Source organism: Suillus subalutaceus, assembly GCF_016647625.1.
Source record: "Suillus subalutaceus strain FC151 chromosome Unknown DFJ58scaffold_218, whole genome shotgun sequence".
In the NCBI taxonomy this organism is placed as follows: Eukaryota; Fungi; Basidiomycota; class Agaricomycetes; order Boletales; family Suillaceae; genus Suillus; species Suillus subalutaceus.
This window is the reverse complement of record NW_024540467.1, coordinates 20227-47808: the sequence shown is the minus strand read 5'-3', so window position 1 is coordinate 47808 and position 27582 is coordinate 20227. Positions and strand designations below refer to the sequence as shown.

At 47.7% G+C, this 27582-nt stretch overlaps 7 protein-coding genes across 7 annotated transcripts; 3 read left to right on the top strand and 4 right to left on the bottom strand.

Moving 5' to 3' along the window:
- Window positions 1-10949: 10949 nt before the first annotated feature.
- On the bottom strand, window positions 10950-11711 carry DFJ58DRAFT_735532 (uncharacterized protein; the record flags this gene model as incomplete). Its single annotated transcript, XM_041386653.1, has 1 exon — window positions 10950-11711. One exon carries the CDS (start codon window positions 11709-11711, stop codon window positions 10950-10952), a length of 762 nt encoding a protein of 253 aa, XP_041236514.1.
- A 1230-nt stretch (window positions 11712-12941) lies between these two features.
- DFJ58DRAFT_735531 (uncharacterized protein) lies at window positions 12942-13334 on the top strand (the record flags this gene model as incomplete). Its single annotated transcript, XM_041386652.1, has 2 exons — window positions 12942-13045; window positions 13106-13334. The coding sequence occupies 2 exons, from the start codon at window positions 12942-12944 to the stop codon at window positions 13332-13334; spliced, it is 333 nt and encodes a 110-aa protein (XP_041236513.1).
- Window positions 13335-13656: 322 nt separating this feature from the next.
- Window positions 13657-18163, bottom strand: DFJ58DRAFT_735530 (SNF2 family N-terminal domain-containing protein; the record flags this gene model as incomplete). Its single annotated transcript, XM_041386651.1, has 30 exons — window positions 13657-13677; window positions 13730-13832; window positions 13928-14047; window positions 14110-14311; window positions 14366-14579; window positions 14617-14697; window positions 14755-15101; window positions 15153-15229; window positions 15278-15326; window positions 15383-15436; window positions 15486-15571; window positions 15628-15638; window positions 15689-15793; window positions 15832-15893; window positions 15961-16087; window positions 16135-16212; window positions 16267-16328; window positions 16377-16410; window positions 16459-16534; window positions 16584-16667; window positions 16717-16782; window positions 16833-16927; window positions 16979-17080; window positions 17131-17234; window positions 17290-17306; window positions 17360-17407; window positions 17457-17522; window positions 17576-17662; window positions 17713-17875; window positions 17926-18163. The coding sequence occupies 30 exons, from the start codon at window positions 18161-18163 to the stop codon at window positions 13657-13659; spliced, it is 2979 nt and encodes a 992-aa protein (XP_041236512.1).
- A 993-nt stretch (window positions 18164-19156) lies between these two features.
- Window positions 19157-21374, top strand: DFJ58DRAFT_201356 (uncharacterized protein). Its single transcript, XM_041379205.1, has 5 exons — window positions 19157-19430; window positions 19475-19875; window positions 19930-20182; window positions 20237-21031; window positions 21083-21374. Exons 1-5 carry the CDS (start codon window positions 19305-19307, stop codon window positions 21128-21130), a joined length of 1623 nt encoding a protein of 540 aa, XP_041236511.1. The 5' UTR covers window positions 19157-19304; the 3' UTR covers window positions 21131-21374.
- Window positions 21375-22591: 1217 nt separating this feature from the next.
- Window positions 22592-23445, bottom strand: DFJ58DRAFT_201331 (ubiquitin-conjugating enzyme). The gene is made up of 3 exons (XM_041379204.1): window positions 23335-23445; window positions 23159-23285; window positions 22592-23109 (listed from the first exon to the last, which is right to left on the bottom strand). The coding sequence occupies exons 1-3, from the start codon at window positions 23335-23337 to the stop codon at window positions 22721-22723; spliced, it is 519 nt and encodes a 172-aa protein (XP_041236510.1). The 5' UTR covers window positions 23338-23445; the 3' UTR covers window positions 22592-22720.
- An 88-nt stretch (window positions 23446-23533) lies between these two features.
- Window positions 23534-24849, bottom strand: DFJ58DRAFT_820673 (NAD-P-binding protein). Its single transcript, XM_041391978.1, has 5 exons — window positions 24591-24849; window positions 24494-24538; window positions 24033-24446; window positions 23828-23981; window positions 23534-23770 (listed from the first exon to the last, which is right to left on the bottom strand). The coding sequence occupies exons 1-5, from the start codon at window positions 24628-24630 to the stop codon at window positions 23608-23610; spliced, it is 816 nt and encodes a 271-aa protein (XP_041236509.1). The 5' UTR covers window positions 24631-24849; the 3' UTR covers window positions 23534-23607.
- A 119-nt stretch (window positions 24850-24968) lies between these two features.
- DFJ58DRAFT_820669 (phospholipid methyltransferase-domain-containing protein) lies at window positions 24969-26106 on the top strand. The gene is made up of 5 exons (XM_041391977.1): window positions 24969-25100; window positions 25158-25263; window positions 25316-25573; window positions 25628-25702; window positions 25755-26106. The coding sequence occupies exons 1-5, from the start codon at window positions 24995-24997 to the stop codon at window positions 25807-25809; spliced, it is 600 nt and encodes a 199-aa protein (XP_041236508.1). The 5' UTR covers window positions 24969-24994; the 3' UTR covers window positions 25810-26106.
- Window positions 26107-27582: the final 1476 nt, after the last annotated feature.

Genomic DNA, 27582 nt, shown 5'->3' with positions numbered 1-27582 from the left:
GTCCATTTCAGACACATAACTTCTCCCTCGAATGTGTCGAGCAAATTGCCTGTGTTGGCATCCCAGATTTTCAGGTTGTCTCCACCAGTGGCAATCATCTTGGCATCCGGTGAGTAGCAAACCGTGTTCATGGAACTTCCTGCCTTGATTGGTCCAAAGATAGTTTCTCCTCTTCCAACATTCCACACTCTGATCTCACCATCAGTTCCGCTCACCACTCGCCCTCCGTCAGGACTCCAGCACACAGAACGCACCCACACCATGTGCCCCGTTCATTTTTTGATGACCTTGCCCATGTCGACATTCCATAATTTCACTGTGCCATCTGAGCTCCCGCTTGCCACTGTCTTGCTGCTCGGCGACAATGCTATGACAAACACTCCTCTTTCTTTGTCCTCCCATTCCTCCCCAACCTGTGTGCCCCTTTCCAAGTCCCAGACTTGAAATGAACCATCACCCCATGAATAGGTGATGATCCGCTGTCCACCGGGCAGGTATAGGATGTGGCTTATGCGGTTCACTTTGATCTTTCGGTAAGGGCATTGTCGCTGAGTTCTTGTGCTTCACAGGGGCTGGGTGCCCCATGATTTTTGTTTCGGGATTCACTTGATGGGTGCGTGATAATTTCAGCTCTTACCATCAAATCTCATACGAATCCATCACTTACTCAGAATCAGGTTGTACTTGACTTGTACGTAGAAAGGCGAATGCTGAACACGGAGTGGACAATAGGGATTAAAGTCGGGAGGGAGGTAGTTGTTTAAGTCTTCTACTGGTGCGTCTTCCTTGCTTCATCCTTGTGTTCGCTTCACAGCTTCACCACTGGCTGTGCGGATTAAGCGCCCAATGCTATTGTTCCACAATATGCCCACTTCGGAGTTCTTCATTGTGTTGACCCCTTGGCATCGCCGTCCTATAATCACACAAGTCTGTATTCCTTTGTTTCCCTCCGCTAACACGATTCTGCAGTTTAATTCGAGAGATATCTATGTGTGCCGTGGGGCAGATGCAGGCCCAAGATGGGTATCTAATATATTTATATATCTGACGATAACTATGGATCACAGGGATAGAATTGAAATAAACTGAAATAGGCTTCAATGGACGCCGACCTCCTAGCCGCAACCAGAAAGATCTCTTCATCGAAGGGGGGGCAAGAGTTTTGGTGAAATGAAAGTTACTTATGGACACTCTGGGGGTGAGTCTGTCATAAATTCTGGCCCAGGGAATGTCTTCTGCGTACCTACAAGTCGCTCGGTCGGAGTTTTATTCCTGTCAGCAGCCTTGGCCCTCGGCGTATCAACGACAGTCACCATCAGCGGCCGCCAGCCCTGAGCCACCACAAAAGTTTCTGCACCAATACGTCTCGTCTATCTAGTGCTGGCAGCGCTGTCACTTTCCTGTTTTCCTGTGGACTCTATTTAGCTTTCAGTCAGAGCCATCGGGAACTCATGGTCACGAGCTCTGTATCTTCGCCGGTCCCAGAATTACTACAAACTGTACTGACAGCAATATATCAGTTGAGGTACTGGTCTTATCAAAGAACACCATGATGAAGTTCTGTGGGGGCAACGCGCACAGATAATCGGTGATGCATACGAGGCAGGCGAACTATTCGTATTCGAACAGATGTTACGGATGCTGAGGCAAGCAAAAGAACTGGCGGAACGCCCTCACTGTCACAGCGGTCAACCCCATCATCCGCTCGATCAAATTACTCTCGAAGAAGACAGAAGACACCTACTACTAGTGACACGCTGGGTAAGGACGACTAGGAGAGTGTTCTTCCCTCGCTATCGCTTCACCTCAGAAGCAGTTCGCTGTGTTCTCACATAGGCAAGGTGCAAGATAGACCTACCGGTGATATGGTAGCTTCAGCGACGAAGGCATGGAACGATATGCAATGGCTCCAAGGAAGAGTACCGCCAAAGCTGGCTGGGGCCCCGAACGATCCGTCCGAGATGTCTACTTCTCGTATGATAGACTATGCTTTGCCAAGTTCTGCCTCAAGAGTGGAGACCAGAAATGCGATCCAGATCACATCGTACGCAAAACATATCTTTCCTGTTTAGCAAAGTCGGATGCATATTCTCATCTTCGTCGTTGCCAAAATGTTTTGCGTACCCACCATGGCGCTATCGACCAGACCAAACGAAGGATTCAATGGGGAAAACTTCTACGTACGAAGGGGCTGATCATTTAAGAGACCATTTGAGGGCGACATATGACAGAACCAGAGAGATCCAGTAAGAAGGATGGTATTCACGCTGACGATAATAGCGAAAGGGCTTGAGGAGGTGGGTAGGTGCGAGAGCATGCTCAGCGCAGCGTTCTTTCAAGAAAGCCACAAGCAGTACGAGTTAGCATCATGCATTCAATAGATCTAGGAACATCAACCAAAACGAAAGAAAATCTAATGACGAGATAAATGTCCAGCATAGGGTTTATGACCCCAAAGGACTATTCTGAAGCAAAAAAAAAAGCCACAAGCATGGACACAAGTACTATGAATTGCGTGCCGAGTTCCTGCACATGTATATATTACAACTAAACTAGTGTGCCTATGTCCCATCCCATGAAGTGCACACATAGGGCAATAGAATAAGATTTGTTGAAAAACAACCGAAGCAGATAAAGCAGGAAATACAGTACAATGATGGAGTGCATATGACTACAGGAACGATATGAGACGATAGAAAGTATCGATTCTGCACAATCCAAAGCACCAAAGGAGTCCAGCATCCGGCCTGTATTGCAGTGATATGATGTCGCGACGTCGTTCCAGTAGCCGGTGTAGTAGTTGCGACTGCGTCTCTATGGTTGACCGTTTGTATTCTAAATAGGCGCGCAGCAAAGCCAGTGCACAAGACGGGCACGCCATCCAGGGCGTGGGATCGAAGCAGGAGTAGTGGGAGGTGCTGTGCTCTGTGTTGCTGCGTTGGGTTGCTGCGCGATATTAATATTGGGAGGTCGATACGAGCTGGCAGCTTGCTTCCCTGTTGCATGATAATTCCTCTGCACGAAAAAGGGTCATTGGCGAAGAGCTGTGAAAGAGAAAAAACGCACAGGCTGGCCCGCTGTGTAGGGAACCTCAACCTCTCGCGACCGGATGTCTAATGCATCTCGTCTGCGTAGTATAACAGATACTAGGTTTCGAGTCCAGCTGAGAGGGTGGTATCGGGATCGGGCGTCTCGCTCAGTTGCCCCATGTGGCTTGAAGCGGCGCAAGAATGAGAAAAAACGACTGAGGGCACGTTGACGTGGTGCTGGAGTGGGGTGGTCATGTGGCTCATGAAATGAGGATATGCGAGTGCGCAACTGACAACATGTTTGTCAAAGCATTGAATAATAAATGGAAATCACATACATTAGCCTCTCGCAGTGCATCATTAAAGAACCCTGCAGGTATTCGAGGAGCACCTTTCATCGTTGGGGCTAAATCCGGTGTAGCATCAGCCTGGGGAGCGGATCCGTTGTCAGATCAATTGAGAATAGAATGTATTGAAGCTTACAATATCTGACAGAAGGTCAGCTTCATTGACAACAGCGGAAAGGTCCCATGTGTATATGTGGCCGTCGCGACAGCTAGTGACGAGAAACTTTCCATCTGCAGAAAAGGTCGCGGAGGTCACGTAGTCTTCATGGTGAAGTGGCGTTCTGATGGGTTGATTAGTTTCGAGATTGTATAATTGCACTGTGTTGTTACTGCGTGATGCGCTTGCGAGGATGCGCTCATTAATTACAATGGGATGTAGCAAAATGATTCGAGTGTAGGTTTGGCGCAGGGTGACTGTGTCGATCTCGGCTTCCCCGGCGAAAAGTGTTTTTCCATCCGAGGTCCATCCCAGGTACCCAAGTCCTCCGGAGCCCAGGCGGAATGTTTTGAGTAATTCGCCTGTGTTGGCATCCCAGATTTTCAGGTAGACGCCGCCCGTGGCAATCATCTTGGCATCGGGTGAGTAGCAAACCTGTTCTATCCATCCGGACCCTTCCCTTCCGTTGATTGGTCCGATGATAGTTTCTCCACTTTTGACATCCCACACTCTGAATGTCTGATCTTCGGATAAGTTCACCACTCGCCCTCCGTTTGGACTCCAGCACACAGAACGCACACTCTCTGTGTGCCCCGTCCACTTTTTGATGACCTTGCCCGTGTAGACGTTCCATAATTTCACTGTGCCATCCCCACTCCCACTTGCTACTGTCTCACCATCCGGCGACAATTCTATGGCATTTACTCTTCCATCTCTGTCCTCCCATTCCTTCCCAACCTGCGTGTCCCTCTCCAAGTCCCAGACTCGCAATGACCCATCCCATGAACAGATGATAATCCGCTGTCCACCGGGCAGGTGTAGGATGTGTTTGATGCTGTTGTTTACTTTGATCTTTCGATAAGGCATTGTCGCTGAGTTATTGCGCTTCACAGGGGCTGGATGCTCCATGGTTTCTCTCTTTCGGGATCTACTTCATTGGCGCGCGATAGTATCAGCTCTTGCTATCAATTCTCGTATGAATTCATCACTTACTCAGAGTCCAGATGAACCCGACTTGCACACAGAAAGACAAATGTAGAACGAAAGCTGCGATGGAGTGGGTGTTTCGTTTGATGGAGATTCAGGTCAGGAGGTAGGTCGTCGTTAAAGTTTCCTGTAGGCGTGTCTTCCTTGCCTCGTGTTTGCTCCACAGTTTCAGCACTAGCTGTGCAGGTCAAGCGCCCAATTATGTCAATATGCGCATTGACCCTTTGTCATCACGGTCCTTCTATTCCGCACACTTGCATCCCTGTGTTTCTCCCCCGGTTCAATACGGGTTTTCGGTGTTCTTGTCTATCTCCTTACCGCATTCCCGTTGAGAGTCCGTTATGCTCTTCTGTCTGACCTTGTTTCTCAACATCCAACGTGAGTTTTTAGTCGTCATCGCCGCCTCACTAGCTAAATCACAATGTGGCTATCTTGGTCATCTTTTCCTAGTCGTTGTGTAAACAATAACGTCTCGTCTGATCCAGCTCCACATCTCCAAACTCGCTTGAACGTGTATGCGTAATGATGAACAAATAGATCCCATATCAACGGTAAGAGTTATTCATCACTTCGTCTACTATGTGGACACCGCACGTTTTTTTTCTTGACAAGCCTTATCCAGTAATTCATCGAAATCGATCTACCATCAGGCAGGAATATGTTGCTCAGATCCTCGCGCATTAGGTAGGTATACACCATGAACTCAGGGCTGTCCTACCGTAGCACAGGGATGAGAGCTTCAACTTTCGACTGCCCACCCGACTTGAGGAGCATATCCATGTCCAAGATCCCATGTGCCGCGCAAGATAATTCCTTTCCGTACCCCCGCTTTTCCACACGAAGTCGCGGTTCCTTCGTTGTGCGCACAGGGATCCTTCTGTCCACAGCCTAAACCATCACCAGGATACCTGCACTTGATATGTTCCCCATGTGCCAATATTGATAACATTAATGGCATGATTTAGACGGTTCCTGATCCCTGCAAGACCCTTGACTGGGACACGAGCCTTTGCAATAATATCAATTTAGATCTTTGTGCAGGATGTTTTATCCCTCTCATAACTTATGCGTTGTGATTTACCTGTAGAGCAAACAAGGTTCATAATTGATCTAATCAAATTTCAAAGATAAGCCAGCATGAGTGTAATAAGTCACTGTCTACCCTCGATGCATCATCTACGACAAAAGAATGCTCGGTTAGGGTATTAGTCGAAAAATCGGATCTGTACAAAAACTATTGTAGTGATTCCGATAACGTATATGCAGTACTTACAGTGTTTGAATGTAACTTCGCTATCCACAACACAACACACAAGTATCAAAGAATCTACAATGTTATCATCATGTTAGCGGGCGCTGCCACATATGTATACAGTACAGTACAGTGATGGAGCGCAGGAGAGCCATACAACGAGATTCAGAGGACAGGATATGTCAAATTATGCACGAAATCCGTCATCTGTCTCCCTTGATGTCGACTCTCCATGTGCTGGATAGACACCAATCCATAGCAAGAACCGAGTCCACCATCCAACCTGCTTCTCAGTGATATCAGTGTGCAATGACGTTTCAGTTGTCAATGCGGCAGTGGCAGGTGGTTGCTGCGATGATGGTGGTATGCTCTGCGTTGCCTCGCTGGGTTGGTGCGTGGCATAAGTATTGGGAGATCGAGAGTCTAAGGGTCTCTGAGTCGCAGTTGTCTTCCTTCTCGCATGATAGTTCCTCTGCGTGAGAATGAGACTGTGAAAAGAACCTATCAAGGAGAAAAACGCACAGGCTGGATTGCACACTCTAACGCAGACTCGTGAGTCATGCTGTATCGTAGTAACGTTCATTTGCAAGATTCATCGATCAAACCTGTCTGGATGTGAATCTGACATTCAAACACCCTTGCCATTAAGCGCTGAAGCCCAGTGAAAAATCCTTCGAGCTAGAACGAGGGGAATCTAGAATAATCGAAGTAGCAATTTGTAAATCGAGCCGGTAGTCGTGGGGAACTGTGAAAATGTGGCTGTGGGCGTAGTTATTTTGACGCGGTATGACGCGCACACAACATTCTCTAGTACGAACACGGAGGACAAGCACTGTAAAATTGGTGAGAGGTGAATGCAGCACTCCAGAGCCTGCACGCAGATGGACATTCATATGTTGATCATTAGCAAGGATTCAAAGTGTTTGGAATTCATTTCGAGTGACATAAGACACCACACCCTGGCCCCTGGCAGGTGCATCAATACTTACTGGCCACAGTAACAAGTCATGAATGCATACTTCTCAGTGCTGGCCAGTGGCTCCTTGTATCAATACTCTCCCTGAAGTACTGCCCCCTGGTGCTCTGTATTAATACACTCCCTGTAGTATTAGCCCTTGGCTCTCCTGCACTCGTCCCCAGAAAACATGAAAGCATTAAAAAACGTATTACACGGTATAGGATGTTGTTGACTGAGCGAGGAGGCCAGAAACCACACTCCACAAAGAAAGACAGTGGGTGCGCATTGAACATCCGAGTCGGATGTTAGCTTGCCGTGAAGCATATGCATTAACGAGAGCCTCATTCTCCGTCACTGCAAAATCAACCCTAACAAATATATGACACTCACCTGGATGAAAAATATTGCACAAGGGCTACGCGGGAAGATGAAATATCGCAGCCTTCTTCAGATCATCTTCAAGTTGAAGATGCTCGCTGGACTTGATCCAGCCTGTGACATGTCATAGCCATGGCACGGTGCTTTGAGGCCCCAAGAAGTACGAACAGGTTGAATCGTCTTGCATTGGTTTGGAACCAAAGTCAACATAATCCAGCACAGACTGATGATTATTTTATGGACTTGACCCGATGGCACATCCCATCTGCGCAAGTACAATCGAAGGCGCAAAGGAGATTAGGTACATGAAAACTGCGGTACTTCATTCAGCAGGAGAAACTTCCACGTACGAAGGGGGCCGCCATTAGTATGCAGATCATTTCAAGTTTGTTGTATGACAGGGCCAGGGAGATCCATCGAGAGGGATAATATGCACGCCAACGACAACACGCTCAGCACGGTGTTCGTTAATGAAACTCGCGAGCATCGACCACAACTGAGCGCAAAGTTGATAGCGCATGTACATACTGCAAGTAGTGTGTTCCGTGAAGAGTGCAGCAAGCTCTACATAGGTCAATGGATCAGACTTTGTCAAAAAAGAAAACTGTAGCGGAAGGAGGAAGTACGATACAATGACGGAGTACGGGTCGGTCATGGGAACTAAAAGAGACAACCCAAAATGTCGATGAGAAACAAGAACTGCATGTTTCTTCCTTCATGCTCAACAGACGCATAGCCGGTCCAGGGCCAACATCCAGTGTATTATAGCGATATTACGCCGCAATATCATTCCAGTAGCCAATGCCGTAGTTGCGACTGCGTCTCTAATGTTGACCGTCGGTGTGCTGAATAGGCATGCAGCAAACCCAGCCCACAAAACGAGCGCGCCATCCAGCAATAGTAATATGAGGACTTGAGATTGTTCCCGTTGTCGGCGCGGTACCAGCGACGGCAAAAAGTGGCAAAGTAGTAGGAGTTGGAGGTGATGATGATGGTGCGCTTTGCGTTACTGCACTAGGTTGTTGCGTGGTATGGATCTTAGGAGGTCGAGACACTGGCTTCTTTATCGCGTGATAGTTTCTCTGCGCAAAAACTAGTCAGCAATAATAATAATAAATAGTCGAAGAGAAAAAACGTACAGGCTTGTCTGCTGTGCAAGGGACCTCGACCTCTCGCAACTGGATGTCAGATCCATCTCGCTTGCGTAGTATACCGGATACTAGGTTTCCGGTCCAGCTGATAGGTCATGATCGGGATTTGGTGTCTGGCTCAGTTTCCCTATGTGACTTGGGGCGGTGCCAGAATGAGGAAAAAGGACTGAGAGTGCGCTGACGTGGTGCTGGGGTGGGACAGTTATGTGGCCCATGGGATTGGGATAGACGAGTGCGCAACTGACAACATATTTGTCAAAGAATTGAATAATAGATTGAAATCACATACATTAGCCTCTCGCAGTGCATCGTCAAAAAACCCTGGAGGTATTCGAGGAGCGCCTTTTATCTTTGGGGCTGGTCGCGATGTAACCCCAACCTGGGGGAGCAGATCCGTTGTCAGTGTCAGAGAATGAAATGTATCGAAACTTACAATACCTGATGGAAGGCCAGCCTCTTTGACAATAGCGGAAACGTCCCATGTGTATATGTGGCCGTTGTTACAGCTAGTGATGAGGAACTTCCCGTCTGCAGAAAAGGTCGCAGAGTTCACGTTAGCTTCATGGTAAAGTAGTGTTCCGATGAATTGATTGGTTTCGAGGTTCCATAGTTGCGCTGTCTTGTCCAGGTATTTGTGATTGCGAAGATACGTTCAATATTGGGACTGAAATCACTGAAATGGTATCGGCGTCATTTTCGCGCACATCAAGAACAGTCCATGTGGCTGTGTCAATTTTCCTGACCTTGGATCCCCCAGTGATAAGTGTTTTTCCATCCGAGGTCCATGCCAAGCACCAAACTCCGACCTCGAGTGTTTTGAGCAATTCCCCTGTGTCGGCATCCCAGATTTTCAACCTTTTGCCGCCAGTGGCAATCGTCTTGCCATCGGGTGAGTAGCAAACCCCATCCATATATTCCCCTGCGTTGATTGGTCCGAGGATAGTTTCTCCGCTTTTGACATCCCATACTCTGAATGTCTCATCCCATGATATACTCACCACTCGCCCTCGGCCGTCTGGACTCCAGCACACAGACTCCACTCGCTTTGTGTGCCCCGTCAATGTTTTGATAACCTTGCCCGTGTCGACGTTCCACAATCTTACCGTCCCATTCCGACTCCCGCTTGCTACTGTCTTGCCGCCCGGCGATAATGATATGGCAAGCACCCCTACTTCTTTGTTCTCCCATTCCTCCCCAACCTGCGTGCCACTCTCCAAGTCCAAGACTCGAAATGACCCATCAAATGAATTGGTGACGATCCGTTGTCCACCAGGGAGGTGTAGGATGTGTTCGATGTCGTTCTTTACTTTGATCTTTCGGTAAGGCATTGTCGCTGAGTTATTGTGTTTCGCAGGGGCTGGATGCTCTACGGTTTTTCTTTCGGGATTCACTTCATGGGTGCGCAATAACTTCAGCTCTTACCATCAATTGCTGTACGAAAGCATCACTTCTTCAGAATCCAGATGCACTCGGCTCGTACAGAGAAAGATTGATGTCGAACGAAAGCTGCGACGGAGTAGGTGTTTCGTTCGATAGAGTTTCAAGTCAGGAGGGAAGTGGTTGTTGAAGTCTTCTACACGTGCGTCTTCCTTGCATGACCCTCGTGTTTACTTTACAGCTTCAGTACTGGCTGTGCATATTAAGCATCAAAACGCTCTTTTTGCACGACATGCCCACTTCCTTCATCTGCATTGACCCCTCGCCATCGCGGTCCTACAATCCCGCAAGCCTGTGTTCCTGTGTTTCCCTAGGCTAATACGATGCAGTTCTCGCAGGCATTCTCTTGCACCGCATCTTCCTTGAGAGTACAACTGGACACATCATGCTCTTCTCTCCGGCCCTTGTTCTCAACGTCCAACCTGAGTTTTTCAGCTTCGTATCCATACTAGCTAATTCGCAGTCTGGCCTTCAATCACTCATTTCCCTTCCCCGCACTGTGGGTTATTCTAATTTTAATGACCAGGTTGACAACCGTGAATCGCCTATGCCATCGAGCTCGTCGGTGGCAGGAGGGATGCTCAAAAGCTTACTTGTGCGCAGGTAATCTTCCCACGTATCACGCATGGCATCCCAAGCGTCGATGGACACTGTCATTGGTGTCATGGCTTCATTTTCCATTGGGCACTCACGAGGCAATCTATGGTGACACTAACCAAGACGCAAGGAACGAAGTAGCTTCTCGATCTAATTGACACCCATAGATCGTTTGACAGACATATGCACCCTTGACATCCGTTGTTTGAAAGGTAGTCTTTGAGGCTACAAGTTTTTGTATGACACCAATCATAGAGTGCGCCGTGCCCCATTGGTTGTTGAATTCTTACTGCTCTTGTTTATAGGCGTGCCCATAGCCACATTTCAGGGCTGGAACTATAAGGCCATCGACAACTATCCATAACCCACTACTTTGGCCACTTATACCCGACTCGTACTGTAATCTTCCTCATTCTGCTCCAAGACTTCCTGCCTTATGTCACACTTACGTCGCTTTCTGGTCTAGATTACATTCCACTTGTGTTTATTGCCATCGTAACCCTTCCTTTATTTCATTTGTCTTTCTCCTACAATCTCGATTCAAATACTTTATATACGTAATGGGATGGAGCCCTCAAGGAATGAATAATTTATGTGTCATAACATCGAGCTCTCTATCTACATCATACACGAGCTTTCGATTCCTCGATTCTTTCTCAACGCTGTGTCCACTTCCCCGTCCTCGGTATGTATGTACGATGCCTAAATGATGACGTGCTCGGGGGTGGAGCTGTGGAAGCATTGGCAGGTGGGTAGAATTGAGTGCTTGGTGGAAATGCGGTGTTCATCGCATAGGGACATGTCAGGTTCGAAGGTGGCATCATGATCATGCCGTTGGCCCCCTGACTTGGCGGCATCCAATAATAATGCGGTCCAGGGAGAGGCTGGAAATTCACACTAGATGGCATCCGAGCAACATGCTGTACCCCGGGATGCTGTAACCCGACATGAGAGGGCGTCCAAGCATAATGCTGCCCAACAGGAGGCTGGAACCCGACATTAGGCAATGATATGCGGTCCCGCGGCAAACTTGCGGGTGTCGACGTTTCGTTGATGGAGTGGTCTGTCTCATCCGAGTCCCCGAAAAGGGAAGACTCTTCGTTGGTGTGGTCCATCTCGTCGTCCCAAAACAAGGAAGATTCTTCGCTGATGGAATGATCTTTCTCATCATCCCTAGCCAGCTTGGCCTTGTTGTCTTGTAGATGCTGAGTGCCAACTGGGCGCGACAGCAGAAACGGTTGGAGTTCGGGGGGGAGCGAGTCTGAGACATTCTCAGGCCACAAAGGGTTCAACTTGTACTGCCTGTCTTCCAAGTTCTTCCACTCCGCGTCCGTCAGAGACGGTAGGTCATCCGACTCCGCACTGGAAGTGCTTACGATGTCCCAGTTTGGGATTGCGTGCAAACGGCCGATGATCATTTATGAATCCGCGAGGTCTTGTGGTTAGAAATTAAGCAAGGATTCGGAGGCTGGGGATGCAAAATGACTTGTGAGTATTAGGAATTAAAGATGCGGACATTGGCAGTGCAGGCCTTTTGTAGGCTACCGGGAAAGGTCCACATCCACAGTTTGATAAAGTGGCGCATTGTGGATTGCACAAGTCTTCATTGTTAGGGGAACGGCGCAAACTTTGAGATCCTTTGACTTGCTTTAGCTTCAGCTTGTGCGGCGTCCTCTTCTCGTGAAATTCTTTTTGATGGTAAAGTAGGTAGTAGCATCTATACACGCTTTGATAGACTGCAAGGACATTGGCGTAAATGTTGACCCGATGGTCCCTACCACCACAGTTGCGGGACGCTTTCGGGTTCGAGTCATGACAGCAACAGAAGAGTTTGACATGCACTTTCATGCACGGCGATCAGCCTGTCCTCATGGAGGGTGAGCCGGTGACGGCTGGCAGCTCGCTTTCGTCATGTTCTGCGCAAGCTTTGCTGTGCGGCACAATCATACTACGGACCTAGAAGTGACTCAAACCATCGTGGCCAATTCACGCGGTCGGTCGCTGCGAGTCACTCAGGTTGTAGATCCAAATCTCGTTTACCATGGCCTGACAATCGGGGTCGACGGCAGTTATCACTTGCACTTGTTCCAGCGCGCCTCCCGAGTCGGTACTCGATATCCAACGCTTGTATAAGACAACGAGATGGGTATCGCTACGGGAGTGCCCCAATTCGAAAGGCGATTGCGACGATACCGTGATGGTGAGTGGAATACTGATAGAGATCAGGCTGCAGGAGACGTGAAACCGTTCAACGTATACGTACAGCAGTTTCGCATTTCCAGATCGGTGATGCCGTACGGATCAAACTATGTATTACTTTAACTTTTGCGCGCTAACATAAATAGATTCTCAGCTCAGGTCCATCGAATGATTTTTTTGTGCTCTCGTAACTTCCGCAGCCTGTCAACAACTACTAATCGGTTCAGCATCGAAGGTTGGCTCGCTCATATGATCTCTCTTACGGCCTCTGCACTGCCAGTGGATGTCACTCAAGAAATTTATTAATATTAGCCGGAGCATCTCTTCACTCTAGTGACCCCCGTGGTTGCGCGCACTGATTTTATCGCCGCCAGCCTCGACGAACTTGAGCATTTATTGTGCTTCCAGACTCCAACCTGTCACGGTCGTACTCATTGTTGATCATCATCATGAAATTTGCCTCTGCTCTCATCCTCGCGTTCGTTGCTGGTGTGCAGGCTCAGCCCTCAGTCAATATCTCAGCACTACCCACTGGCAGTCTCACACTCCCGACGTAAGTACCTCCCCCGTCTCCGACTGTCATAAGCTACTAGATTGACCGTAATCCCTACAGCATCACCATTTCTCCGCCTTCCTCGATGTCTTTACCCACATTGACTTTAACCGCCCCAACTTTAACACCGCCTACCATGACATTCGGGCCTAATAGTACGACGACGTCCACGTCGACGAGTGTGACTGCCACGTCTAAGAGCGCAGCAATGGCAGGCTCGTATGTTGACACTGAATTGGTAATGGGAGCTGTGGCAGGGTTCTTCGGCGTCTTCGCCTTTCTGGTGTAAAAAGTACTCGTGGCTCATTCATGGACCATGCACGTCTTTTCACGATAGAGCGTTGGATTGGCTAGATCTAGATAGAGGAGTGGACTACTAGTTTATGCATTGTGCTATGCTACCATTTAGCCGCAATAAGGTATACTAGTAAAGAGTCATTTAGGTGTTAATGCATATACACATGACATGTCTCCAATAATGAATGAGAACATAACTGCGAGATAAATAACAAGTTGAGCTGTCAGTTTTACGCTCGTACCAAGGCGAACAGAGCTGAGAGAACTTTCACGGGAGGAAAATAGAATAGAAAGGTGACATCCGCGCTTACGGATTAGGTTTTCATCCCAAACAACTACGAAAATGGGCAATCAGCAATCATAGCGAGGAATAATGTGATATCATACAGTCTTGATCTCCTTAACACTCATCTTCTGTAACTTCGTTCCCGTACCCTCGCCGAGCGCGGCGTCCGCAAGGTCAGTTTTAACCTCCTGAAGGCGGAGCATTCTGCAAAGTTGTTGTGAGGGAGGTAGGCAGTAAGTAAATAAATAAAAGCAGTGGACCTGAGTTAGCGTTCGGATAACAGAAACAGGTCAACTTACCGCTCCTCTATCGTATTTTTGACAACAAGTCGCTTGACAAAAACATCTTTCTCCTGTCCCAGACGATGTACGCGGTCATATGCTTGTGACTCGGACGCATAATTCCAGGATAGGTCCAAACTATTATTCATCATAGTTGTCAGCAATCGTGTTGTAAATAACTCGAACTTTGTGAGACCTACTTAATGATCCGATTTGCCACGACCAAATTCAAGCCTACACTACCACACTTCGTGCTGATGAGGATGACCTTCGGTCCATCATGTCGTTTGAATGTCACAAGGGTGTTATCCCGGGATATCCGGTCCATGGAACCATCGTACCGCAGGCTGCGGATCCCATATCGTGAGAATAGCGTCTCTACGAGGTCAAGCATTGAGGTCCCTGTGTGATACTGTGTCAGCAATAACTTGCAAGGTCGTCACTTAAAGTACGAACACTGCGAATAGCAGATTGTCTTGTCCCCGCTCACGTCCCACGACTTGAGGAAATCAATGAGGGCGAGCATCTTCGTACTCGGTTCCAGGTCGTAATCACCTTTTCGCCACATGGCGATAAGCGCGCGGGAAGGGGCGCCGGAATCTTCCAAATTTGCCTTCTCTGCACCTTGCGATGCAGGCTTTTCTTCGTTATCCCTTAGGGTTTTTTTTTCCTTTTCCATTGTCATCGTGCTTCTTCGAGAACCGTACGGCATGCCCCCTTCCGAGCTCAGCGTCGGAACCATCGAGGTGGTCCGACACATCACCCATAGTCAAGTCAATCACTTCGTCCTGTAGTACACATCACATAGTTAAACTCAGCGCCAAGAAAGAAAAAGTTATACACACGTCGTCAGACTGCTGGTGCAACCGTTTATTCCCCCCAGCCTTCTTCCCCTTGAGTTTTCCTCCGTTCGCGAATAGCTGTGAGAAATCTGGCATATCGTCGTCGGAGCTGTCGAGTTCCGGCGTTGCACCCCTGAAGCGTGAAGGCGCAGATACCTCGATTTCCGAATCGGAGTCAGATGACTCTTCACAAGAAACGGTGCCCGGGCGCACAGGTTTCTCAGGCGCAAGCCGGCGAGCGCGCTTACGAGCGCGATTTGCCTCCTCGACTTCATCCTCCTCTGGCTCGAATGCAATGGACTTGAACACCTTGGTTTGGGTCAGGTCGTTCATCTTCTTGCACGTAGGGCCTGCACGAATGAGTGAGAGAATAGCGTGACGAAGAAAAGAGGGATACGTACAAGGTCGGTGACCTTTTGCAACAGCTGCTTCATACTCGCGTTCGGCACGAAGATTTTCTTTCTCGTTTCCATGACCACTGTGTAATTGTTGGGTATAACGGAGGAAGTTAGAATTAGGAGCTTACAATTCCCCGTTGTGGACAATCGGCGAGTTCGAAAGTATGAGCATACAGTCTAGGGATACAGGAGCGCGATCAACGACAACAATGGTATAATAAGGGTTCACGCACCAAAGCAGATCTCATGGCCACAGGTAAGGACACGGCCAGCGTTGTTGGCGTACACTTTCGCATACATGTGAGCATTAATCATTAGTGAGACACGAGCACATACGATCTTTGCAGATAGGACATGTTGGATCTGCGCCCTCCTCATCTGTGAAGGCGAATAGATTACTCTCCAGCGCGCGCGTCATGAACCTGAGTGTAGCAAATTGTTAGCTTCTTTACTTGTCACACGATAGAGTACACCAAACCTCTTCTTGACCTGTAGGCAGATAGTTTAATACTGACAATGGGTAGACTAACAACACTCACATCGCTGACCCAGGCTGTCCCCATGACTCGGATCGCTCGCGCAAACTCCCTTCCCTTGTCGTCGGACATGAGTATGGAAGGGTCCTCGTGCTCTTCTGTGTGACACTGTGGGGTGTGTTAGTTCTTCTATGTGATCGAAGAACAAAAGACGTGCCAGGATTAAGTTCGGGTGACAACACAGCTGCCGAAGCCGGAGGATCATCGCCTGTAAAACGTATTAAAAATGACCACAGGAATGCAAATGCGAAAAAGTACTAAGATAGCGGTTGCACTGAGACGGAAACTGCATTTAGCAAATATAACGCAGAAATAACTGAGTGCATACTTCTTCAACAATGTCCCTCTTTTGATGAAGCGATTGATTTGAACATGGCTTTTCTTTTCGAAATCATCATACAGCTGGGAGATATGAGTATGTGAAATGCCAGGGTACCCAATCAACGCACCTGCCGCTCGTCTGCTGAGAATTCAAGAGTCACGAGCTCAATGTTTTTCGGGGGTAGTTGAAGGATGAGCTTTCCTTCCTATATAACTCATGAGTGAGAATACAGGAATAAGATATCCTATTAGCAATTCACCAATCTAGCTTGTTTGGTACGGCGAAGTAACAGGGGTTTCATAATCTCCTGCGCTCGCATTGCTATGTAATTGAGGCCATGAACTGCATCAGAACGGGAGGTTTACTCACCCGCCAGCGGCGCATCTTCCTGCTGCACCTTTGCCTAAATGAAGATGAGAGACAGAACGTCCAAAACCACCAAGGAACGCACAATATATTGTTTAAATGACTCCCAGTCATTCCAAGGGCGGAAACGCCCAAAGCGAATAAGTCCATATATGTCAGCACTGGGAGTAGTTGAGTAACTAAGAAATGCTGGGAAAAAATTGGGCATACAGTGTATTCGTTACAGGCGTGCCTGTAAGCATCCACCTATAAGTCGAACGGAGACGAGCAACACTGCGGCTAGCATGTGTTCCTCTGTTGGGAGTGTCAAAGAACTCGGTAAATGAAATAATATTGATCATACCTATTTCGAATAAATTGGGCTTCGTCTAAAATCACACGATACCATCTCATGCGACCAAGTACCCCTCTGCAAGGTAGCTGAAGGGGTCGACATAGTGCAAATAATGTGTTGCCTACCCGTGATTCTCAAGATATGCCAGTTCCTCGCCTTCTTCAACGTCTTTTGGAATGGTAAGCTCCATGCTCAGAGTTTGATATGTAGTGATGATGACCTAATAACACCTCAGTCACTTTGCGAAGCTGCGATGATTCGAATGACATACATCTTTAGATCTGACATCCATCAGAGTGGAAAGTTTGTCCCGTCCATGATGTATATGAACGGTAAACAAGTCGTTCGACTTCGTCTCAATTTCCTCTTTCCACTGGTAATGGCGTCAACGTGGGAAATGCCGATCAAGGAAGACCGACTAACCTGTTGAAGGAGCGCGGCGGGAACGACGACGAGGGTGGTCTTCACAGCGTCAGTGTCCTTGGGCAAATTAACTGCCATTGTAGCAATCATTTGGACAGTCTTGCCTGAGACATAATACCTCGTCATAGATGTATTTTGACGAAGTTGAAAACAACTGACCAAGGCCCATTTCATCTCTGAGTCAAATCAGTATATAAGGTGTATGGGTTGAAAATCAAAAATTACTTACGCTAAGATACCACCCCTGTGAGGGGACTTTTTTTCTTGGTCCACCATCCTGCGCTCTGAGATTAATATATGCACAGAAACCTACATACTACTCGTACCAGTTGACGCCAATGAGCTGGTGAGGTAAAAGCCGTACTTCAAGACCGGGGAGGAGATCCTTGTCGCTATACAATCTCAGTATAACTATCGCGAATGTCATATTGAATCTACTACGTACCTCTGAAGACCGAGGTTCCGGATAGCATCCTTAACGGACCGCCTATCCCCGAGGTTTTCAATGGAGTTATAAACAAATTCTGCCAATCTTGTATGATGGTCAGCGACGGGTGCTATTCCACTGCTCGCACAAAGTACCTCAGTTCTTGATCAGGGCCTCCTTGGTCAATGCGACTAACAGGAGTTTTGTCGTCGTATCTCAAAGAAAAGCCAGATGTAATGAGCTTGCTTTGAATATCGCTCTTGGTTGTTGATTTAGATCCGCCAGCTCCAGACGAAGCACCGTGCGATGAAGCGCCAGCTGCAGTCGACTCATGAGATGATGATAATGGATATCTGCAGTTCTCTTACTCGCATGCACAGGCTTGTTGAATGGTGAGTTTGGTCCATGAACCACGGAACCGATGTCTGGGAGAGTTCGTACTCTCCTCACCGGCGACACAGGAAAGGTATCTGATTTACGCTTGCCGAGAATTTGGGATGTTTGCATAGTGGTATGAGAACTTGAGGAAGAAGCAAGCATGGAGTGGTCCAGCGCAGCCAGGATGCGCGATGTCTTCTTTGGTGTGCTCTTGGACATATCACCCATCTTCGCGTATGGCTGCGATAGACGAGCGGCAGCACCTTAAACGTACGTGACTAGGTACAGCAATTAAGCATGAAGGCGTTGCCAAATAATGCCAAACAAACTCTAAAACATACGCGGGAGCAATTCGGTGACGGGATATCTTTGGTTGAGCGTACCAACGACAGTTCGACTCGGTTGCATGTCTCGGATGCGCATCTTCACCCTACTCGTTTATCTGCCAGTGAAAGTATCGAGATGATACCGGCGACTTCCACTATCAGATATTTGAACGAGTCTGAGTCCTCCGGGAACAACAATCAATTTCAGACAATTTTTGTATGATAGGTCGCCATTCGATCCCCAATATGTGTAGAGCTGATCGTGTTCTTCTGGTGGGATGCACGACCTCCTTCCGCTGGCCTTCTGCAAACCCTACCATTCCTGCTTACCCTGGCAGTCCATATCCATCTCATCGTTGCCCCTTTCCGAACCTCAAAGCTGTTCCTCCCACACACGACATGTCTCACTGACATTGTGCAGTGGGCTGACGCGCTTGGGCTGAAAACATCGTTCAACTAGGGACGGCTACACGTCGTATTCATGCTCGTTGAACGCGAGGTCAATGCTCCCTGTACTGCTCATAGTAGAAGTAATATACCATGTCACATGTGAACACCAACGGAAATGCAAAATTTGAAGAATATCAGCTCCACAATTGCATATTTGAGTGGCTGGCCAGAAGAAGCGCGATGATTAGCATTCCCGCCGATGAGTCGCAGACTGTCGTTGGTCGTACACGGAAAAGTTGAAAGTACTACTTCAAGTTGATGTAGAGCTCGAGGCTTTGAACGTCCTTGTTGGTGCATGCCGATGCGTGTGAACTTGGCATCCGACAGGTCTTAGGGCCGTACTACGCGTGAATTTCAAAAGCTGAAGGATTCTATGATTGGCTTCTAGCCCGAGCCTGAGTATAGGTTGTACTTTCTGGGCTATCGCCTTCAAGACAGTGATAACTCACAAGGTACTTACTGAGCTGCATTTTTCACAGTGCGAACTTCGAAGTATAACTTGAAGTTACTCTCCAAATCTCGTCTGGCGGCCCGGACCGGTAACATCTCCTCTTGGCTCCAATATTGCGCTGCGCTTGACCTTTCGCTGTGAGATGTCCTGGAATTTCACTCGGATGGGCCACACACTGAGAGCTACAACACTGGTACAGCTCCCACCAGAGCTTCTGTACCTTATACTGTCACCCCTTGACTCATACGACCTAGTACGGGTACGACAGGTAAGCGAACACAGGATTCATCTCACTATGCTCATCCGCCATAGACCTGCAAAGCGCTGAAAGTGATGATCGACAATTCGGAGACGCTACAATATGTCATCGACCTCAGCTACTTCCAAATGATTCCAATAGGAACCTCCAAAATGGATGTCCCACCGGCTACATGTCGCAAACGACTGAGACAGCATGATGCTGCATGGCAACGCTTCGAGTACAAGCAGAAGTGCACGCTCCCATCAATAATGCTGGGACCTATATTTGAATTTTTGGGTGGTGTATACGGCTCTGCTGGGGAGGACTGCATCCACTTTACGCGTCTACCATCCACGACTGATTCCGATGATCTACATTGCTGGAGTCACCCTGTTGATGCTACGACCTCGGTGGACTTTACTTTCTGTGCTGCGCAAGATCTACTTGTCGTGGTGGCATATTCACCAGACCCGTGAGCATTTACAGTCTTTTCCCAGTTCATTTTCAAGCTAAACTGTGCTGGAAGCCGGACTCATGCATACGATATCCATCTGAGGTCGCTGACAACGAACGACGTTCACACCGGTGCGGCGCAGCCAATCCTGAAGGCACTCGACAAGGATCTCATTGACCGCGAAATAATACAATCCACCGGCCATGTGAATGTCCAAATCATGGGGAACTACATTAGTATGCTGCTGTGGAATATTGTGGCAAATGAGGGCATAGTCGGAGACTATATGCAAATGTGGGACTGGAAATCCAAGAATGGGTACCAGGTAAATCAAAGTGCTGTTACAGTTAAGACGGCCAGAGGCTTATTGGCACCACAGTTCGTTCTTTGGTTTCACCGTGGTATCAACGACTGCTCCTTCATTGCAGAGGATAAATTCCTCGTGATTGACTCCCTCGGGACCGTGGAGATATATGATGTTGCCGACAAATCAAAGCCCCCTCAATGCACCGCGAAACTCTCTTTGCCTTCTCTCATGAATCACGTTTCATACACAGAGGCATTCACGGGCGAAAATATAATTCCTGGCTCCATGGCTCCATATTCTCGAAAGTCCTATCAACCTTCATGCTCATTTCACCCGAGTACGAATGATCAACTCATAGCCATTCATGTCTCCGTCACTGGGACAATGGATACGAACACAATCGATTTCCACCGCTATAGCTTCTTTATCCTGTGCAGCGCCATTCTGGAACTCGAAAGTTTATTCGCCAGGACTTACGGCCAACCGACCTTGAATGGTCCCAAGTTGCTTTGGTCAACGTGGGGGCCGCAGCATACGACGTGGTTCCGGGTTCAAAGGAATGAGGACTGGCAGTCCTCACTCTATGGTTTCCGTGTTGTTGAGCCCATCAACGACCCTTCTGAAGTGTCACGGGAGCCCCGACGGTTACGCATCAGAGATTTCAATCCACACATCGCTCGGAATTATCACGCCCAAGATAAATCAGGCTGGCGTGGTCGACTTGTGCAAGGCGAGTTGACTAGCGCCATTTCTTGCCCATTTACGGAACCACTAGGATATGCGTTGCCTTATCGCGAGATCGTTAGCGAGGAGTTGTTTGATGTGGATGATACTTTGATGGACGAAAGTAGAATTTTGCTACTGAAAGTGAGTTGCAACTTATATTTGATTCATTCTGCTTACAACGAAATGTGGTAGAAGGACGAATTTGAAGAATTGCAACAGATCGACGTATTGGTGTTCTGACTACTCAACGTCGACGCCTCGGGAGTCGGAGGCATGGCCCTCACTCACCGCTTGTTTTCAATCATTGCATCAGCCGCATTCGCATGGTTTTTTGACCGAGATTGCGTAGCAACGTTACACGAGGGTACTCTGTACGTGAGACTATGTGCATCCCATGCTTCTGGGCAACTTCTCGGCATAAACCGTTCTACATAAGTAGATGAAGTGCTGCGCGAAGGATCTGCTGATGCGATCTTGATGTATGTGGGACTTTGCACATCATAGCCTTGGACATATACGCACCAAGTGTTGTAACTTGTTGTACGAGTCTCACGTTTCGGTCAGCCACCAATTGGGTATCCTGGCCTTGCACTATACATGTTGCCCAACCTGTCCTGCGACTATACAACGAAACTTTGGACCATAACACAGACGGATTAGGCCACGAAATTTGAAATTTGATACAGGTTACCGCAGCACGTGGTTCGCGTTGTCTTTTCACTCACATCATGCTGTGTATACACTACGCCCGGACCTGCAAAACCACTCACGGTGGTGGCTCGTACATGGGTAAGCCTTGTGTAGCATGTACCTGGAGAGATCTAATGCAACGCCGCAGCAATCCGACTCCAACATCTTCACAAACGTGTCACGATTTTGATCTTCAGTGGGGCAGAGAAGCGTTCTACGGCTGATCCCATCCGAGGGCTCCAAGGACCCATGGTACAAATCCTACGAGGCGGTCCGCAGTCCCGACATCTGAGCCGCCTCATATATCTCTGGGCGAATGAGAGGCTATAAGGGGTCTTCTCACGACTCGGATGAACGAGATCGCGAAGCCCAACCGATGTAGCTTCTGGTCCAAGTGCATGATGATAGAACAGCACGAACCACCAGCCGATTGGTCACCTGTGAGGTGAGATATGGATATGGTGTATTCTATCAAATAGTATATATTACCCTATAGCACATACCGATTCAGATGAGAGAGGTATGCTGTTATCGGAAAGCAACGCTCGAGCAGTCGTTTGCTTGTGATGATAACTGCAAGATGTGCAATTTGTGTGCTGCGGCCAATTATGATGGTCTTTAGCACTGAAACTGAACGAGACCTGAAAATATAAATATCTTCATGTCGATCCCAGAGCTATCTCGACTAGTAGCTTTCAGAAGCAGTGCATGAGACAGTAAATCGTGCCCTGTCGGTGCGCATACGCTCACAAGCCTCCAGACTAGGTTCTGTGGAATGCTCGACATTAACATTCAATGTAGTTTTTCGCCAACTCACCGACTCTTTCCTGATTGTGATGAATGCGGATATAATCCAACCACTTGTATCGCTCGTAGCCCCTCCTTCTAAAGGTTTTACTACGGGAGACTGGTAGAGCAACTGATGCCAGAATATTAACGTATGCCTGAAATAGTGCACGATTAATGCATGGATAAGTATTGTTCAAGGCCAAGGAAACCACTGTTGGCGGGTATGATCGAGATGACAATTTACAAGGAGTCCGAACACAAACCTCATTAAATTAAATCTGGTAAACCGAAACGAAACAACAGAGATTGCAGAAGTTGTCCGTGAGTGCAAAAACCAAACAAAAGGATACGTCAGGCAGCAGACTCTGTACTACCTTCCCCGTCGCCATCGACTATCATCTTCTGCTTCTCTTCTGGATCTAACCAGCTATCCTCCACTGTGGCTTTCACCCTTCTCACGTACTCCTTCATGTTTTCTCGGTACAACTGCGCAGCCTCTGCATTTGCTGGGCTGTTCGGATTAGGGTCATGCAGTAGACTCTGGATGGAAGTAAGGATGGCAGCGACATCATATGTGGGAGACCAGCGGTTTTGTAGAATGTCCAGACAGAGCTCGCCATTGTTATATACGTTTGGATGAAACATTCTGGAAAGGAATTTCACTGTAGGCGGCTTGTTGGGGTAAGATTCATCAAACGTGAGCAGAAGTTTGAATGTGCCGTCCTCGAAGGGTGTATCAGCTGTAAGTAGCATCAGAAGAGGAGTCATATACAGAGACGGAAGACTAACAAGGCCCAAATATTACAGCGTTCCAGATCATGATGTTATCTGGACATGGACTTCCAGAAATGCCACTTGGCGGGTCACTAGAGAGACGTTTGAAGTCACGGATAAGCCGTCTCCTGCAGTTGGTGGACTATTGAAATCATAAGTGACAAAGACGATGGGGGTTGATGCTCGCATACCATTGTATCTAGCTGGCTGGTTGATATTTGATTAAAGAGGGGGTAAGAATTGCGAGAGAACTAGAAGTACAAGATCAAGTGGTTCGCAAAGTCACGCCCGGTCCGCTGCTAGCCTCAGCGGGTAAGCGAATGCTGACAAAGCAAACCACATCGGTCCAGAGGACCGTCCACACTCTTACTTAGATACACACGAGGCCGCCACCACGCAAGAAGCACTTGATATGGTACATGTTACAGATTAGAAAAGGCATTCAAATATTTCTTCCTTAATTCTCAGCATCCCTGCAAATCTTCAGGTCTATTTAGCAGTCTCCCTTCCATTCCACCCTCAACCATCACCACTTGGCCAGTGACGTGACCAGAAAGAGTAGACGATGCAAGAACCACAATCTGTGTCGCGATGTCCATCGGCATCGCCACTTTCTTAAGTGGAATACTGCGGTGGCATAATATTCAACATAAATGATAGAATGAATCAAATAGTATTACTGACGTAGCCAATATGCGGGACACGGTTTGAGGATCCTTCAAGATTTCTTCAACCATGGGTGTCTCGACCCAGCCAGGTGCAATGCAGTTAACTCTGGCTTTCGGGGCTATCTTCACGATTTCATTCTTCAGCGTCAGGTTCAGACCATACATCATCGCTAGAATATCATAGGTCCATATCAAAAGTGCGGACAAAAACCATTACTGACCACTCTTAGCCGCAGCGTAGTCCCCATTGTTAGCTTCACCATACTTCCCAGCAGTACTTCCGATAAGAAGAATTGTTGCCTTTTCCTTGATACCCGAGGAAGCCTTTTCCAGATGTTTCAAATACTCTCTACACACAAGGAATGAAGACGTCAAGTTCACAGTTATTGTGGTGTTCCATTGATCCAGCGTCATCCTAGCAATGGGCACAGCTAAACTGTGAGATATAGCGTGATTGATGACGACTACTTGTACTGGGCCATAAGGCATAGTAGAAAGCGATTCGAACATGGTCACCACAGCCTGCTCTTGAGATAGATTCGCCTGGACGTGTTGAAGATTGGTGTTCGACGCCAAAAGTTCCTGGATCGGACCAAACTGCGAGTTGTAATGTGCGGTCACATTTGCACCAAGTGCTGGATACCATCAACTCAATGCTCATCTTTTTGGAGAAATGACTTACTACAAAACAATTTCACAGTCTCGAGCCCGATGCCGCCACTTGCCCCTGTGAGTAGCGTCAGATCAGCACTAACATGGTAAAAGGATACAATTACAACCTGTGACGAGGACATGCACTCCCTTTAATCCAAGATCCATGGTAAATGATTGATGACCCAGCTGATTACAACGACTCGATCACTGTCACTGATCAACGTTCAAGCTTCAAGAGTGTTTAGGTGTGATCCCGTGTGAAAACGTCCGCAATATGGATAAGGGATATAGTGGTCACCCGTCCAGCTGGCCTACATCAAGTGGAAATGATTCATCGTTATGAATAGCTCTTGCAGATATGTATATATATGCATACTAGGGCCGCGGCGAGTACATAGTCAAGCTTTTCAACCATTGGCAGTAAGTCCGCGGTGACAGGTGACCGTGGGAACTTCGCGCAGAAGTTAAGAGCGCTGAAAGAACCGAATATTTTCACCTCTCAGCTTGAACTGCGATAAGGCCAGCTGACATGGACGCGTTTTTTACCATTGTAGATGTATCTGCGACGTCTCTGTATGTTTCGCTTCTCTCCATCGCGTTCAACCCAACAGCCTGGAACATCGTGGCCCGGAATGGTGAAGGAATCGATAAATTGTGCCCGGCTTGCATTGACACGTGTTTGTATGTTGCAGAGTACAGAAACAAGACAATTACTCGCATATTTGGTGGTAATGCTCGCTATGGATGTTACTTCTTAGCCATCATGATATTTTCGTTTGGGATGCTTCGTGACCATTTGTATGTTCAAGATGGACGATAACTCTGGTAGACACTGCTTGACACCCAACAGATATCAGCGCGCTTTGAACGACCAACCTCGAGTTCCTATGCTCTCTGCGCCATATGACACACTGGTACCAATTGTTCTGTTCGCCATCGGCCAGCTGTTTGTTGTCACTTCCACTTGGGCCCTCGGAATAACTGGAACTTTCCTCGGGGACTACTTCGGTATCTTGATGGATCACCGCGTACAGGGTTTCCCGTTCAATGTCCTGAGGGATCCTATGTATGTTGGAAGTACGATGTGCTTTATTGCGACGGCCTTGTGGTATTGATTCTTTCTGCTCCGCATTTGCGCACGATCTCAATCCGTTGTGCACAGGTACGAGCGGCCAGCTGGACTCCTCGTTACTTTGTACGTGTACATCGTTTACATAATTGCACTACGATTCGAAGGGTAAGTTTCTTGCTTTGCCAATTGTGTCAGCGTTTCTGACGGATAATACTAGACCATTCACTGACATGATCTACTCCAAACGAGCCTCTACAAAGAAGGCATTATGATTACGACACCTGAATGACACATGGTCACCCACATTATCATTTACTTGGTCTCCAATATACTTGCTGCATCTAGCCAGCTAAAATCATGATTTTACACTGCATTGATAATTGTTTGAATTTTGAGGTCTCACAAGTTGACGTCAAGGAGTTTGTTATTGGTCGCGTCGATTTCAGCAACCATCGATTCATCTGCCATAGTACTGGTCTGAATGAATCATCATCACGTCGTCTCAAGCATCAACTGTCATCTTTCGAATAACAAATCGTGCCGTGAGTCTACCTAGCTTTTGAATGTGATTCTGAAAGCCTTGCTGGATACGCCTTCTTTCTCCTAGCTTTGGGAATTTACGGTTCACCCAGGTCCGAGTATATGCTTCGGACCCGAGGCCTGAAGGTTCTTACCCAATTCTCCCTCCAAAAATACAATCCCATTCGTCGACCATTCGTTATTTCTTTAGCTACTGGACCACACTACACATAGAGGACAAGTTGAGGAAGTATACTTTTGTTCATTGCCACTTGGCCCTTGTTGCAAGTTCACAAACAACGATACAGATTGCTTTGCTTACGGCGGGTTCTGCATTCGTTTTCTTATCTTACACTGGCCATACTACTGTCTTCGTGATTCAATCCAAAATGATTAGCAAATTGAAGATGACAACACGATCGTCTCGAACCTCTACACGCGTGAAGATCAACAGTAATCCGGAGTCTGAGTATGCAGCTCATATCGTTCAGCGGGTGCTTCCGGTGGTGAGTGCAGGGTCTGGTTCCGCTACGAGTTCAATGTTTGTTCCTTGTTGGGAGCGAGCATGAGTGACACCCCCGGGCATTTAATTCAAACAACAGCGAGTTGTTGTCTTCATTCAGAGGAAGTCCCACAATACTTGACTTCACGAAAGTTATGGACGCATGCGGTAATCTGAGATAAAAACAAGCATTGATATTGAATCTGATCAGGGCCATCAATTCCCAGCCTTACCAGTCCTCAGTCTATGACCGCTTCAGGGCGTCACAGTAAAAATGACCAATACCTCCAGGTTGAAACCTCAGACTAGTGATGTTAGTATTCATGTCGATGGATAATATGCATTGTAACTGCGTCATTACGTTGGTGGTGATCGGCAATCCAGTCCCGTTCATGGCATGTAGACCTGTGCGTTGCCCAGGTTGACTACGATGAGCAAGCATGCAGTCCCATTGTACCAGAGATCGGTATCCACATTCTGGTAATCGTAGCGGACAGATGTTGTGTTCGGGTCGGCGTAACGACGTCCTTGAGGTTAATCGTCGTCCCCTTGATCGTCTCGATATTACCGGTTGTAGTTAGTTGGGTATTGGTAGGACTTAGAACCTAGGAGATGTAATTAGGATTTATTCACGCGTGCAACATCAGCATGCATTTACCTTTAGCACCATGAGTGAAGGAAATAAATCTCGTAGTTGTCCATTGCAGGCTAGTGGGAGTTGTGTCCCAGTATCTGTAATCAGAGACATTACGGAGGTCGTATTGGCGACTTATGGCGATTTACGCGCCGCTCCCAAAGGCCTGGTAGGTGGTGCATACAGAGTTTGTGCAGTCAAACCCCGAGACGCTGAGCCTATCTGCGTAGGTCTGGACGCGGGCTTTAACATCCCACACGTCCCCCTAGCAGTTGTCGCAACCACAGTGACAGAAGCCCGGGTTACACTCCCTGTTCCACACAGGAGACCATGTAGCATCGATACCAGCGATTAGAAGCGCATGATGAAAATCATATTAGTGGCTCACTT